General features: G+C 40.9%; 1 protein-coding gene across 1 annotated transcript in view; it reads left to right on the top strand.

Annotated features, from left to right (window-relative positions):
- The window catches only part of LOC129707516 (YTH domain-containing family protein 1-like), a 31,291-nt gene extending 17,868 nt beyond the window's left edge, over positions 1–13,423 (top strand). The window contains 3 exon segments of the mRNA XM_055652621.1: positions 5,224–5,263; positions 7,020–7,127; positions 12,440–13,423. Of these exon segments, the coding sequence (XP_055508596.1) occupies positions 5,224–5,263; positions 7,020–7,066 (87 nt within the window). The 3' untranslated portion in view covers positions 7,067–7,127; positions 12,440–13,423.
- The last annotated feature ends 2,498 nt before the right edge of the window (positions 13,424–15,921 follow it).

Here is a 15,921-nt window from a genome sequence, read left to right as displayed (position 1 = left end):
ATCCAATCAGGTCGGGTACCATACAAGAATATAATCAAGCCTAAATCGAGTACAAAGGTAGAACAAGGGGAGAGACACAGAGTGCAGAAACTAGTTCTCAGCATTGCAGCGCACCAGTTCCAGAAGCAATGTGATGTAAACATTCTGATTGCCCAGTCATAATAATAGTAAGATGAAACTTTTGAGAATATTCTGCTGCGTTTCATCTGCAGTGTTCTGCGGTAGTTTCCTTCTTGGAACTACACACCCACCCCTCCCAACATCTAGTAACAGTTTCACAAAGTCGGTAGTTACAGTAGGCACAGATCCAAGGATGCAGGCATTTCGGCGGGATATCTGGTCTTAATTTGATTCAGTTTAGATCTAATTGGGCTGTCTGAAATAAACGTAACTTGCCAGTGTGAATGTAGGGAAATTAATTCCTGCGGGAATACAAACAACAGATTGTGATTACAAAATTAAAGCCACACGATTGAGAGAAAACACTTTTTTTTTCATGTAAACGGTAGAAATGAAAATCTGGAATTCCTACACCCACCCCACTCCCGGCAAATAAAAGTATTTGGGTTTTTAAATCATCTGAAATGTTTAGTGCTTGATTAAAGGTGAGTGAATGAAATTGAGTGGCAACAATCTAATTAAATGGCAGGACAGATTTAAGATGCTGAATAATCTTACTACCTTTTCCCAGATTCAACGAGGTTGATATGGAGCATTTACTGGTATTAGGTTGAGTGACCGTTATTGATCAGTCTAGGAGAACTTGATCAGCTATATACTCAAATTCTAGTCTGTTTACTCTGACAGTATTTCTTTCCTTCCTGCTATTGGTAAGAGGTATTTTATTGTCAGGTGACCATCTTCTTGATCCAAGTGTGACTTAACTATATAAAATCTTTGGTAGACAAAAATGCTGGAGAAACTCAGCGGGTGAGGCAGCATCTATGGAATGAAGGAATAGGTGATGTTTCTGGTCGAGAGCCTTCTCCAGAAGAAGGGTCTCAAACCGAAACATCACCTATTCCTTCACTCCATAGATGCTGCCTCACCTGCTGACTTTCTCTAGCATTTTTGTCTACCTTCGATTTTTCCAGCATCTGCAGTTCCTTCTTAAACATAATAAAATCTTTGGTTAAGTATATTTTTATTTATGGAAGTGGTTTTGCACTGTTGGAGTATATTTTTGCCTTTACCTGTGTAATGGTCTTTAGGTGTGAGACATTGGTGCAGCGGTAGAGTTGCTGCCTTACTGCGCCAGAGACCTGGATTCAATCCTGACTGCGGGCGATGTCTGTATGGAATTTGTACGTTCTCCCCGTGACCGCATAGGTTTTCTCTGGATGCTCCAGTTTCCTCCCACACTCCAAAGACTTAACGGCTTGTAGGTTAATTAGCTTTGGTTATATTGTAAATTATCCGTGGCGTGTCGTGTATGGGGTGATTGCTGGTCGGTGCAGACTTGGTGGACTGAAGGGCCTGCTCCCGCGCTATATCTCTCTAACATCTAAAGTAAAGTCCAAAGAGTGGTTTGCCATTCTTTTGTAGAAAATGCCCAATTATCTCTTTGATTTTAGGGATAGGGTTTTATAAAGAATGCAATCTAGATCTGATCCAGTGGATTGTGAAGAAAATGGCAAATATGAAAATTGGCTGCATTGTCTAGTAAAAAATCTAGGCTTGTTCAAATTGCCATGCAGACAGGATGATTCTTGTTTGGTCCATGCTTGCTCTGTTCAAGCTGCCGATAACAATCTCTTATTAATAATGTGCTTGCTGCATTTAACGTTTCTTGAACTCTGTGACCCATGCATGTGTTCAGCCAGTTAGATCATTTCAATGAGCTGAAACAATTGTATTTTGATTCACTGGTATTTGAGTCGGCTTTGTTCTGTTTCCTTCTGAGTAAGTTGGACATTGATCGATTTAATGGGAAATAAAAGTATAGGTTTCTGCTTTAGGTCATCCACTTTGCAATAGAATAGCACAAAAGCCAAGAATAAGGTTCATGTCTATCCTAATTATTAATTTACTAAAAACATTGATCCCAGTTTTTTTTGTAAAATTATTGATCATTACAGATTAAAAATAGCATCAATCCTTTTGCAGCAGGAAAAAACAGAATAGCGCCTTGTAGGCCTGGACGCAGTTACATAATGGAATCACACAATTGTTCATTTACAAAGTCATTTGGACCATCAGATTCATGCAGGCCCTTTGGCCGACCGAGTCCATGCCTTACACTAGTTCTATCCTACACACTAGGGACAATTTTACACAAGCCAATTAACCTACAAACTTGCACGTCCTTGGAAAATGGGAGGAAACTGGAGCACCTGGAGAAAACCCGCATGGTCATGGGAAAAACATGCAAACTCCGTTCAGACAGCACCTGTAGTCAGGATCAAACCCGCAACTCTGGTGCTTCAGGCAGCAACTCTACCGCCGTGCCATGCTGCCCCACCCCAAGTGGAGGAGAGGAGGGGCAGAACAAAATGGTTAGCAACCTGGAGATTCAGTAGGCCTTGGTGGACCAAGCACAAGTGTTTGGCAAAACAGCAACTAAGTCTACGCTTGGTCTCACTGATGTAATGGAGGTCCCATTGAGAGCACCTGATTACTGCATTGGGATGGTTGGGAGACTCAAGCAGAAATAGCGTGGTGGAGCAAAAAGCTGTCATTGCTGGGAATGTTCAAACAATGCTTGCTAGGTGAGAGTGAAACCATGTGAAACTTGTGCTGCTGAAGTTGACAAGAAAGACATCCTGAGAGATAAATGTCGAGATCAACCTCTGAAAAGCAAATGAAGACAGATGCACTGGAGTCACATTTACTAGCTCCACCACTTCTGAAGCTCATTATGGCCATCGCTGTGCTGTGGGTAAGATTTTAAGCAAGACATAGATGCCCCTTGAAAGGTGCCATCCTGTGTCATATCTATGGAAATAGAAGCTGCAGCAGTAATTTTCAATGGTCACACAGTTCAAGAGGGATACTTTTTGACTGGAACTTTTCAGAACGTCGGCTCGCATGAAGCCATTAAAGGAAATTGGGTAATAAATGTAATCAGATGGGGAGCAGAAGGCAGGAGAAGGAATATAACAACAATAGGAGCTCAGAAGGCACGGGAAGAAAATTGAGAGGAAATGTGAAGTTAAGATACAAGGCAGAGATTTGTCACCTTTTGCCACTGAAACATGGTTTGCATTGGTGGAATAAAGGGGGAAATAGGAGGCTGTTGAATAGATGGTGATAGTCCAGATTTAGTAGGAAAAGCAGAGAATTATGCGGCGATGTTCAGGGGAGTGCCTTTGCCTTCACCCTAAGAATGAGTCAGTCGTGAATGAGAAGGAAGGAGATTGGGTCAGTGAAGAACATGGTTTGGCTTTTGGGGAGAATTGCAGTTTTTAAAGGAGATGTGAAAGGTAAGCTGCAATAAGAAAGAGAATCTGCCCTTGGGTTAGGGAGGGACCAGGGTGTATTTAGTTATCAAGGTCACACTAAACCACAGTGATTTGTTTAGCGCGGGAGGAAAGGAAGTAACCAAGTGAAGGTACACAAAATTGCTGGAGAAACTCAGCGGGTGCAGCAGCATCTATGGAGCGAAGGAAATAGGCGACGTTTCGGGCCGAAACCCTTCTTCAGACTGATGTGTACCTTTTGTGTACCTTCGATCTTCCAGCATCTGCAGTTGCTTCTTGAACAAGTAACCAAGTGAGGCGTCTTTGTTGTCAGCTGTGAATAGACCATGTAAACCTACACTAGCAGTACATTGCATGGGTCGAGAAAATTTAAAAAAGTTGATATAATTTAAAAGTTAAATAATCTCATACAAATTTTCTATATATTTTGGATTTTATTTTTACAAAATTGCTACATTTTTAATAGACGTGCAGCATGAAAATAGGCCCTTTTGGTCTAGTGTGTCTTTGTCAACCATTAATGAATGAATGAATGAATGAATCTCTTTATTGTCATTGCACATGGTACAACGAAATTTAAACGTCAATCCCACGGTGCGATTCACAAGAGCAATTTTAAATATATAAGAAAAGGTAAAAATATATACATATATAAAAAAAAAAAAAAAAAAAAAATTACAGATAAATAACAATAGCAGCTGAGGTAGAACCATTCAGTTAAACATCCATCGATACCAATCCTTCACTAAATGCATTTCCCTCTTGCCTCCCAGCATTCTTTCCCCCCCCCACTGATTGTCATACCATTGCACTTACACGAGGCAATTTACAATAACCAATTACTGTAATAGCAGCGCACCTGTAGCACATAGGAGGAAACCAGGCAAATGGGAGTATGTGTAGGTAGATTCCATGCAGGGAGTACGTGTAGGTAGACTCCATGCAGAGAGCACAATAGATCAGCAACATACCCGAGTGCCTGGTGCTTTGAGACAGCAGTGCTGACTGCTGTGTCAATCAATTTCATATTCATGATGACTGTCCCAATATGAGTTGAATTTCGGTGATCACAGCGGTTTAATATAAAAACATGATCAGGTAGAGATTGTAGTTGGGCCTCACGCAGTAGGCAGTCTGAAGAAGGGTCTCGACCCGAAATGTCACCCATTCCTCTCCAGAGATGCTGCCTGGCTCATTGAGTTACTCCAGCATTTTGTGTCTATCTTCAGTTTAAACTAGCATCTGCATTTCCTTCCTACACATGCCGTAGGCTTCCATGACTTCATTATTTAAATTTAATTAAAAACTCATCCCTGTCATTCATTAAAGATAGCTCAAATTTCTAAAATATTGAAGGGGTTTGAGCCCCTTGGTAGTTGAGCCCCAAGATGCAGGTTCTAGTTTGATTATCTTGGAGAGAATACTCCTTCCATTGGACATGCTGGTTGAGGCATGTACTTTATCTCTGACTGTATGGATACTGTAATCCATTCTGATTCAAGAACATAATTCCCATAAGGTTGCCAAATTGAAGGGGATCCTACCAGGTTTTACATTGATAAAGCATTGATCCATCTTAACTGTGATAAAACGATGCAATGATATTTTCCAATTTGGTAATCTTATCCAATAATCAAATTTAATGTCTGTATTGCTTTTTGCGTCTACATAGAAAACTTGACGTACAGTTTTATTCATAAGCTCATGAAGAGACTGTGTTGATTAATGTGTTAATGTGTTACCCTTGACCTATGTAATATACCGACAAATTGAATAGACATGCCTTTTTGTTTTAAATTTTCAGGACAAAGTTTCTCTGCCAGTGGCTTCTCATTATTTACAAGGTAAATATTATAAAACAATTTATTAGTGTTTTTTGGAAAAAAAGCTTGTGGAATTTTGGTTGCCTTTGATTTACAGTTATTCTCCATTTGTAACTCAGAACTGGGAAACAAGAAGCTGATCATATCCAGATCAGACTGTAGAATTACCAAAACACAAAGTGCTGGAGAAACTTGTGGGATCAGCCAGCATCTGTGGAAGGATTGGATAGATTAATTTTCAGATGGGGACTCCTGATCTGAAATGTCACCTGTCCGTTCCCTCCGCAGATGCTACCTGACCCGCTGAGTTTCTCCACCATTTTGTGTTTTGCTTCAGCTTCCAGCATCTGTGTCGTCTTGTGACTCCAGACGGTAGAATCATTGGCTTGGAGGCTGCCGAGTGCTTGGGTCAAATTTTTGGAAAAGGGGCTGGCACATGTAATAAAGAATCATAATTGATTAAAGTTATCATATAAAGAAATGTATTGTGGAACAAGTGTTCCATAAATCTTTCCGAATTGGTATCACTTATCTGGCCACGTATTTTCATTTTTTTAAATTTCCAGTTTTGATATTGTTTTTGGTATATATCTGGCAGCTGTGGTTTTATTTCTTGTCTGAACTACGGTAATGTCAGATGGTTTTGGAACCTAGTTGGACCTGGCCTGTGACCAAATGTAGGTTTTAGCCTAGAATTGTGCGACATGGCAGATTCCAGATTTCAGACTAAGTTTTGGAAGTGGCCAGAAAGCTACAGTCCCACTTGTCAAAAAAAAGTTGAGAGCCAGATTTGCATTGTCTTTAAAAATGTGACTAATTGATAACTGTGTTAGGGATTAGTTACATGCGGGAATGAGAACAAAAGCTTATTATTATTTTGCGAGGCATACTTAATTAAACATCAGAATGGTTTTATACCCTATTGTTCCAATCTCAGAAGCTTTTTTAAAAAAGTTAGATTTTTGTTGCAATTGTCTCTCCTCGATCCTATAGATAATTGCATAGATAGTTAGCAATGTGCTTGAATGGATTTGTTTGCTAAAAATGTAGCAATGTTAAACATGAGAAGAAACCAGTAGCACGATTTGCCTTTTGTATTTTTGTCTGTATTTTGTCATTGAAATCTTATTGTCATTTGACGTACCGTCACATTTTTTTGTACTGTGGTCCATGATTTAATTTACACTGTGACATTGTAGGGGTTCTCAATATTGTTTGTAACTTTATGCATTATTGATGAAAACTTGTGCTTGTGAAAGAACAATATTTGGAATCGCTAACAAGTGCAAAAACTAAAATGAAAGTTAATTTTGTTGCCTCTGCAAAAATTTGGTATTGATCCAAAGCCAGTGATGTGGGGGCTTTTAGGATGTCTGTCCCACCTGTGGCCAATGTTTTTTTTTATATACCATTTACTACATTCCTCATGCTGGCGTTCCTCAGTTCTTTCTCCTATTGAAAATGGGTGTGATCACAACTATCATGAGTGAGAGGATCTACAGTACCACGCCCGTCTGTGTTTGACAGTGCGGTTTGGATTATTTGGAATGAATTTTATTCTGGGCTTTCATTTCCCATTATGACTATTTCTTGTTTTATGACCGCTGTGTGGTACAATGTGATTAGTCAAACTTTCCACGTTTAGTAGAGTTCAAAGATTGCATTAGATTCAAAGATTGCATTAGATCACAAAATCCAAGATGGCTGAAGCATCGGTGTCTGACTTGCCTCTGGCCGGCAAGTGCTCAAAGTCATCCCACTCCTCTTGCCCTTCCAGCCACCGCTCCTATGAAGGCACAGTCATCCAAGCTTCAGGGAGAATGAGCTGCATCAGAACGGCTGCATCAGTCCTCATCCTCTTCAAGTTTTGCTCCAAAGACCTCTGGTAAGCGGCAATAGAAAACTTAATCTCAAACGACAAAGGGATCATCTTTCCGCAGGGTTAAATTCCAGCTAGATGCCAAGGTGGAGACTGGGAAGCAAGTTATTTGCCCAAGTTTTGCCAAGATATTTGTGGAAAATTGGAATGGCTACCCTTCATGTTGATCTAATCGGTGTGTTGGATCTTGCCCCCGATGTGGGTGCAATCTACATACACGAGGCATATTTTCAGTGATATCTATACTCTTGTTGAAATAGATTCCATTGTATTTGGTTTTCGTAGAGCCAAATCCTCAGCAAAGTCAAGAAGGGAAGTAGATGACAATGGTGGAAGCGTTTTAATGACTGGACCATGTATGCAACTGGTGCAGCGGGACTAGTTGGAACTTGAAGCCCGTCAGATGCCTTTCCTTCTTTGTGACAAGCTGTGTCATATGTTGACCCTTTCACTGGCTACATTGCTACTTAAAGTAGAGGATATGCCTCTACCAATTCTCAGGAAGTGCAAAATAAAGCTTAATTTCCTGGATTTCAAAATATTTCTTCTGGTATGCAGGGTAGGAAGATGCTTAGTTTAGACATACAGCATGGAAACAGGCCCTTCGGTCCATCGAGTCCAAACATCACTCATTCCTTCTCTCCAGAGATGCTGCCTGTCCTGCTGAGTTACTCAGCATTTTGTGTCTGTATTCGGTGAAACCTGCAACTGCAGTTCCTTCCTAGACATTAGGTCACCACTTGTTCTCATGAGCAGTTTAGAGTAGGGTTGTAAAAACAGACAATGTTTTAACTACGAAACAAAAGTTAAAATGTACTGAACATAAAATGATCTAAACAAGTTTCCAAGTTTAAGGTATTTGGGAATTTTTCTTGAGAATTTGAGCTGCACCTTGGCACAAGGCTGTATTATATTTTCAGCCATTTGAACAATCCGATTGCCGACTTTATTGGGGGCACACCATTTTACTGATTACAAATGTTGTGTAAACAGCTAGATTACATCTGTGATGATGACTTAATTGTGTTAGTGACACTTCCCTATACACGTTTATAGCAGAACATATCAGCTAGGACCACAAAATTCGAGCAAAGACAGATCAGTGAAGTCAATGTGTTGGAAGGAACAGCAGATGCTGGTTTAAATCGAAGAGAGACATAAAATGCTGGAGTATCTCAGCGGGACAGGTAGCATCGTTGGAGAAAAGGAATGAGTGACGTTTCAGGTCGAGACTCTTCTTCAGACATCAGTGAGTTACTCCAGTTTTTTGTGTCAGTCTGAAGAAGTGTCTCGACCCGAAATGCCATACATTCCTTCTCTCCAGTGATGCTGCCTGTCCCGCTGAGTTACTCCAGCATTTGTGTCGATCAGTGGAATCAAGGCACAGACAACCATGACATTTACTGGTGATATGGTTTAGCTTTATCATTGTTACATGTACTGAGGCAAAGTGAAAGCTTAGTTTTGCATGCTATCCAAACAAATCCAATAATATTATGCAATCACAATAATACTTTATTAGCCAAGTATGTTTTGCAACATACGAGGAATTTCATTTGCCAAGTCAGTCATATAAATAAAAAGCAATGGAACGCACAAAATACATTTTAACAAACATCCACCACAGTGACTCCTCCACATTCCTCACTGTTGTGGAAGGCAAAATAAAAGTTCATATCTCTTCCCTTCTTTTCTCCCCTGCGTCGGGGGCCTCGAGCCCATTTGTTGACGGGACGATCTTGACCTGTAGCTGGCAGCGTTTGGGACCTCCGCAACGGGGCGATCAGCTCCTGCATCGGGGGGGGGGGGGGGAAATGTCAGCCCCCCCGCACCGGCGATCGGACCCTGCGTCGTTGGAGCTCCCGACTACCCTCTCTTGAGACGGCAAGCTCGCGATGGGAAAGTCCGCAGGCTGCGGTTGGAGCGATCTCAGGCAAAGGATCAACTCCGATGTCCCCTGCCCCGCAGTGGGCTCAAAGTCGGTCTGAGGAGGCTTCCAGCTCCACGATGGTAGGCCACAGAGCGACCAGAAATGCGATCCGGAAAATAAATCGCATCTCAGGCAAGGTCAGAAACTGAAAAAAAGTTTCCCCAACTTCCCTCCCCCCACATAACACAAACCAGTGAACATTTACACAAACTTTTAAAACGTACTAAATTTTTTTTTTGAAAGCCGAAAAAGTCATGAATACAATCAAGCTGAAGTTGAGTACAGTAGACAGTGACGGGAAAGATTCAAGGCAGACTATATTCTCAGTATTGTAGCAGAACATCTCTGGAACTCTCTGCCACAGAAGGTAGTTGAGGCCAGTTCATTGGCTATATTTAAGAGGGAGTTAGATGTGGCCCTTGTGGCTAAAGGGATCAGGGGGTATGGAGAGAAGGCAGGTACAGGATACTGAGTTGGATGATCAGCCATGATCATATTGAATGGCGGTGCAGGCTCGAAGGGCCGAATGGCCTACTCCTGCACCTATTTTCTATGTTTCTAACGGTTCCAGAGAAAGTCCACGGTCTGCTATGAGGCACAGGAGAATCAGTCTGCCGAGCTTCTGGAAGTAATGTTCAAAAGCCTGATAACAGAGGGGACAAAGCTGTTTTAGTACGGTGCACACTTTCAAGCTTGTATATCTTCTGTAGTTAAGGAATCAATGGACTACTTTTGTTCCTGTGTTCCATCCTCTTTCCTGTTTGTCCTTCGCATTGCTTTAAAGCAGTCAATCACACCTAAGGAAAGTTCTTGTTCATAGGTCTATGTTTATTTTCAATATTGCAGGCCTTGCTTCTGTTAATCGTGATTGACCTTCTCAGCTGGCACAGTATTGCACTGTTGCATTCTCCTTTGGGCTTATGGCCTATTTTGGTGTTCCTCAGAGGCGTTTGATACTTTCCCATTTCGATACTCCTAAATGTTTACACCATGTCTTGCAACTCTCCATCCTAACCCAGAGCTCCACTTGGCATGTTTTCATTTTCTGGCATTTAAGATTGTGTTAATCCCTAACCTTGCCCTCGTTTCTTTTAAAGCACACATAGTCTTGGCTCTTAATCTGTTCATTATTCTCATGACAGAAACACTGCATTGGTTTTGATTGTTTTTTTCTCTTAATCTTACGTCCTAAAAAATGCCAATAATTCTAAGGCCAATGATTAGTATCAATGTTAAATGCATTTTGAGCATCCTTATATAATTTATTTCCACTCCTGTTCTAGATATTCCAACGTCACAAATCACAAACCATTGGAGGAAAAGCCTCAAGATTCATCTCATCAAATAAATATGTTTGCTTAGAAGGATCCCGTTGGAATATCTGCATTATTTATTTGATTTAAAGTCTGATGTAAAAAAATATAGAAATAGCGCCACTTCCTTTTGCTTCCAGGAAAATGGATTGGCTTAAATAAATTCTGAGGCTAAGGGATGGGTGATGGGTAGATTTGTGGACAGAGAACATAAATGGAAACCATTAGTTTAAGAAAACAATTGTTCGACTCGGAGTAAAAAGCCAATGTGCTTGTAATTGTAAATGTCTCTTTAAGCTTGAGTTAATATGTGGGATTTTTGTTAAAAAGGACAGTAAAAATAATGTCCTATTTTCTACTGGTTTGGGACACACATTTATTGAGTTATTTAGGCTCAAATTGTGATTTTGCTAATACCAGACTTGCACTTCATCTTCTGTAGGTAATCTGACGTCTATTACTTAATATTCTGGCTTGATGAAAGCTTCAGGTACAAGTAATCGGCCCCTTGGTTTGGAGCCGGCCTTGAGTGTAGACGGACAATTCCATTCCCATGTTGGTACAAGACTCGGCCACATCACGCAGTGGATTTTCTGCAGATACCAAGATTGCTTGCTCGTGCTACCATTGTGACCTGGGGTGCAGTCTTCCACTTGCAGTCCTGTCTCAGATGATTGCAAACGCCCAGAGCAACATGGTACTGCATGGAGCCCTGATTCACTGATGGCTGTCCCACATTCTTTGCTTATGAATATGAATGCCATATTATGTTGACATATACAACATGAATAATCACCATGGATGTATTTTTTAAACATTTAAAATGCTAAACATGAAAACGATTAAAAGTATTTAAGTTAAATTAAAAGCTTGATTTGACTGTTTAATGTCTAATGTTTTGTTTAATGGAGCTGCTGTAGTTAGTGTGCGCTCAGTGGGTAGTTTCCCCAGAGTGATTGCTGTGAAATTTGTACAGGTTGGCACAGCCAATGGCCTGGAACAGCTCAGTTACAGACTAGTCTGTCGTTTGTTGTGGGCAGATCTTGGCAGTTTTCCCCCCAATGTTCATATTGAAATACCTAGATTACACAAAAAAACCCTGCAGAGTTGAATGCAAATACCCACTGAGTTACTCCAGCATTTGCTGAGTCTATCTTAAATATCGAGTCAACTTTGTGAATGACAACCAAGCTTTAAGAAATCTGCTGACCACATTTGCAATGCCCTCGTTTACAGGGGCAAGACAACACTGGACGTACAATTGCCCCCAAACAAATTGAATTTCAGCCTGGGACTTGTGGGAACTGAACATTAAAAGTTGCTAACAGCATAATCTTCCTTTGACCCAATTTTACCAGAGAGGAATCATTCTGATAGAGCTCCAGCAGAGTTGTGAACTTGTAACTCCTGCTTATCTGCGAGAGAGCTGTGATAACGAGAAACATTCGGAGTAGAATGTTGTACGTTTAATATTTTTTAAAAATCTGCAAGTAGTAAAGAACTGGTGAGAAATATGTGTGGGGTTTTCACACAGAGGGAAATGGACTGGCATCTAAAAGAACCGCTTCCATCAGCATTACTGGCTCTGGGTCATTACCTGAAATGTGGAGTTAATTGGATATGGCCATCTTTTTGAGTTGGAGACTTGCTTTACAATCTCTGCAAAATATTTGATTTCAATTATCTCCCAACAACAGTGCATTGTTCTTATAGTTGACCAGCTTCCAGCAAATTAACAAATGTGGACATGGTCATTCTTTTGAGTTGAAGACTTGGTTTACATTCCATGCAATATTTGTTTTCAGCGATCCCCAGTCACCTACAGTGCATTGTTTTCATGGTTAACCAATTTCCAGCAAATTAACAAATGGTTTTGGCAATACTGAAAGAATGCCTGCTGGTAATTGGAATCAAACAAAGATACTGTTTATACTACAATGCCAAGCAAGTGGACAAAATAGATTATTTGATGGATTGTCAAGTATTGTTGAAAATCTAAGAATTGGTGGGTATGTTGTTTCGAATGTAGTTTTTAAAGAAATGGTTCCTTTTACCTTTTTCTTTGTCCCCTGCAGGAGCACCTGAATCGAAGCAAATGATAAGGAAACATTTGACTTGATGAATAATTAAAACAAACGGAATCGCTGGTGGTGAGAAACCAGCGTCAGAACGAAAAATCAAAGCTTTCTGATCCAGTAAAACCTTCTGTGCAGGGGAATTAAGCTATATCATGTTTTTAATACTCTTCTGGTTTTGTTTTGATTATTTTTGTTTTCCCCAGACTGGTCTGCATTTTGTTAGTAATTTTTGCACCTAAATGCTGTAGCTGTCACTGGTAACGTTCTGTTACACTGAAGCTTTATCTTGCATTTGTTTAGCAACCATATGAAGATTTTCATGCTCCTTTTTACGGGACATATTACTGCATCAGCCTTCTGTAGTTTGGATGATGTGATGCTTTCAACGTTACTAGTTTTTGGTCATGTGTGTTTAAAACTTTGAGCTTCCTTTTTTGTTTTCACGCTGCTGTTAATTTGCATTCTTTCATGAAAATCCCAAGGCCATTTTATTTTTTCCTTCTATAAAGCTGAGCTTTAATGTAGGAGCAAATAGTGGAAATGATGGTTGATGTCTCAAATTATAAATTGATGCAAACGTCTCTTGATTCTTCCGAGATGAAATATTTTGATTTTTTTTTCTGTCCGAAAGCTGTACTTTGCTGTACTGTCTGTGAGATGAGGGAACCATTGAAAATGCCACCAACTTGGATAAAGCATGAAATGGTGCTCATGCCTGTTGCTTTTATTCACAGAAATGTGCACGTGTTTATTGTAGAGGAACTTTACTATCATTAGGAAACAAACAATTAACTCTTCTAAACTTAGTTATAAAAATTGACCTCAATTTAAAGAAATAAACTTATCATTTAGACTTATTTAGACAATTTTAGTTATGTCTATGGAATATTGCCTGTAAGGTAAATAAACATCATCGGGTTGATTTTCTGTCCTCTAGGAGAATACAAGCCTTAATAAACAATATCTGTTTAGCAAGCACAAGTGATTTATTCTTCATGGCTCAGTTCAATTATGTTCAGCTTTCTTTCTATTCATGTTTGGATGAACTGTATTTGTAAAAAAAAAATGTGCAATGAGTAACTATGCATGAGTTGCATTGAATTCTGAATCAAATTTTGTAAATTTCTCTTAAGAAATGTCAATGAATTGTGTGAGATTGTCATGAATTTTGCAAATGGGGGATGTGTGGTGGTGGGGGGGAGGGGGGGGGGGGGGATGAGTTGGTCAGTATCATGGGTGTACAGAGCTGTTGAACACCCCGTTACGTTCAGCAATAACCTGCAGGTGACAACAGCCTTGATGAATAGTTTTAGATATATATGATTTTTAGAAAAGATCAGTGTATTAAGATGCTATTCTTTTTCCTCTCATCCTTCAGTTCAAAATTGTAAACCCAATACTAGTTAATGCAGCTCTCGAATTAAAATTAGATTCACTTTTGCTTTTCAGTAGCTCATTAAAACCTTGCTCTTTGACCAAGTTTATTGTTTTCTTTGGTGCAAAAATGTTTCTGGATGGTGTACCTGCATTATGCCATGGGATGAATATATAAAAGCTGTGCATCTGACGATGAGGCAACTGGTGGAATTTGATGCCCATAATTGAAGCTGTATTCACAGACAAAACATTTCTTCCGCTCAAATCTCCAGACTTGCAAAACTTTAAAGACTGCCAACTTGAATTGTAAATGCATTGAGTTCAGCCTTTTGAGGTCGACCTCTGATTTGTATGGCTATAGAGTAATTTTTAAGCTTCCCATTGCCGTGCTTTTGCACGCTGGATAAAATAGATTGTCCAGCATGATTGTTCTGGCTGGTTTTGAATCGATAAAATGTCCAAAGTGGGTAATGAAATTTATTAGTTTTGGTAGACCAAAATGCTGGAGAAACTCAGCGGGTGAGGCAGCATCTATGGAGTGAATTAATAGGTGTCGTTTCGGGGCGAACCCCTTCTTCAGACTGATGTGGGGGTGGTGGTGGGGGGTGGGGGAAGAAAGGCCAGAGTAAGTCCCACCGCAAATTGGAGGAGCAGCACCTCAAATTTTGCTTGGGCAGTTTACAACCCAGCGGTATGAACATTGACTTGTCCAATTTCAGGTAGTCCTTGCTTTCTCCCTCCTTCCTCTCCCCAGCTCGCCCACAGCCTACTGTCTCCACCTCTTCCTTTCTTCTTCCCAATTAACATACAATCTTGCAGGTGTTTTGGTATGTGGGAGGCAACCCACGCGGTCACAGGGAGAACTTTTAAACACCAGACTGACGGCACCTAACATCAGGATCTCTGCCGGTGTGAGCCAGCAACTCTACCGGCTGCTCCACTGTGTTGCCTGCCATTGCTGGACTGGAAAGAGAGATCTGTGCAGCCAACGTTATGGTAGTGGGTGAGAGCAGAACAGCATCCATTGCATCAACAGGAGGTGGTCTGCAGTTGGTCTGTCGCTGCCGGACCGTGACAATAGCCCTGAGCCCTGCATGTGTGTGCAAAGCTGCATTGTGCTCTTTGCCGCAGTCCACCAATAACTTCTGCTCAGTACTCTGGTGGATCATAAGATTATTAAGGGTTTGGACACGCTAGAGGCAGGAAACGTGTTCCTGATGTTGGGGGAGTCCAGAACCAGGGGTCACAGTTTAAGAATAAGGGGTAAGTAATTTAGAACGGAGATGAGGAAACCCTTTTTCTCACAGAGAGTTTGTGAGTCTGTGGAATTCTCTGCCTCAGGGCGGTGGAGACCGATTCTCTGGATATTTTCAAGAGAGCTAGATAGGCCTCTTAAAGATGGCGGAGTCAGGGGATATGGGGAGAAGGCAGGAAAGGGGTACTGATTGGGGATGATCAGCCATGATCATATTGAATGGCGGTGCTGGCTCATAGGGCCGAATGGTCTACTGCTGCATCTATTGTCTATCGTCTAATAACATCAGCTCAGTACTCTGGTGGCTCATAGCGTGCTGAGCTGTAAGACTGCGATAATCGTTTCATCGTTCAGAAGACGTTTGCACTTGGTTTCCCTCACAGCAGCACTCAGTTCGTCCAATAACTAAACTGCGTCACTGAGTCATACAGCGTGGAAATGGGCCCTTCAGCCCAATCTGCCCACACTGGCCAACATGCCCCACCCACACTGGTCCCACCTGCCTGCGTTTGGCCAATTTCCCTCTAAGCCTGTCCTATCCATGTACCGGTCTACATGTATCTTAAATATTGTGATAGTACCTGCAGACTTCAGGACTTCGGGCCACATTGGTTAGCATGTGTAAGTTGGGCTGAAGGGCCTGTTTGCACCCTGTATGACTATGGGTGTATAACTAACCTGTGGGTGCACAGACTTAAGGACCAAGTGTACCATGGTGAACTACAGCTCTGGGAAATAATGTGTAGCAGTGTTATCACATTTCATTGAATAGTTGTGACTACATAAGATGTCAATGATATTGTGTAGGTATATAATACAACACTAAGCACATTGTCAATCCAGTATA

Source organism: Leucoraja erinacea, chromosome 21 (genome assembly GCF_028641065.1).
Source record: "Leucoraja erinacea ecotype New England chromosome 21, Leri_hhj_1, whole genome shotgun sequence".
NCBI classification, from domain to species: domain Eukaryota; kingdom Metazoa; phylum Chordata; class Chondrichthyes; order Rajiformes; family Rajidae; genus Leucoraja; species Leucoraja erinaceus.
This window is presented reverse-complemented; position numbering and strand designations above follow the sequence as displayed.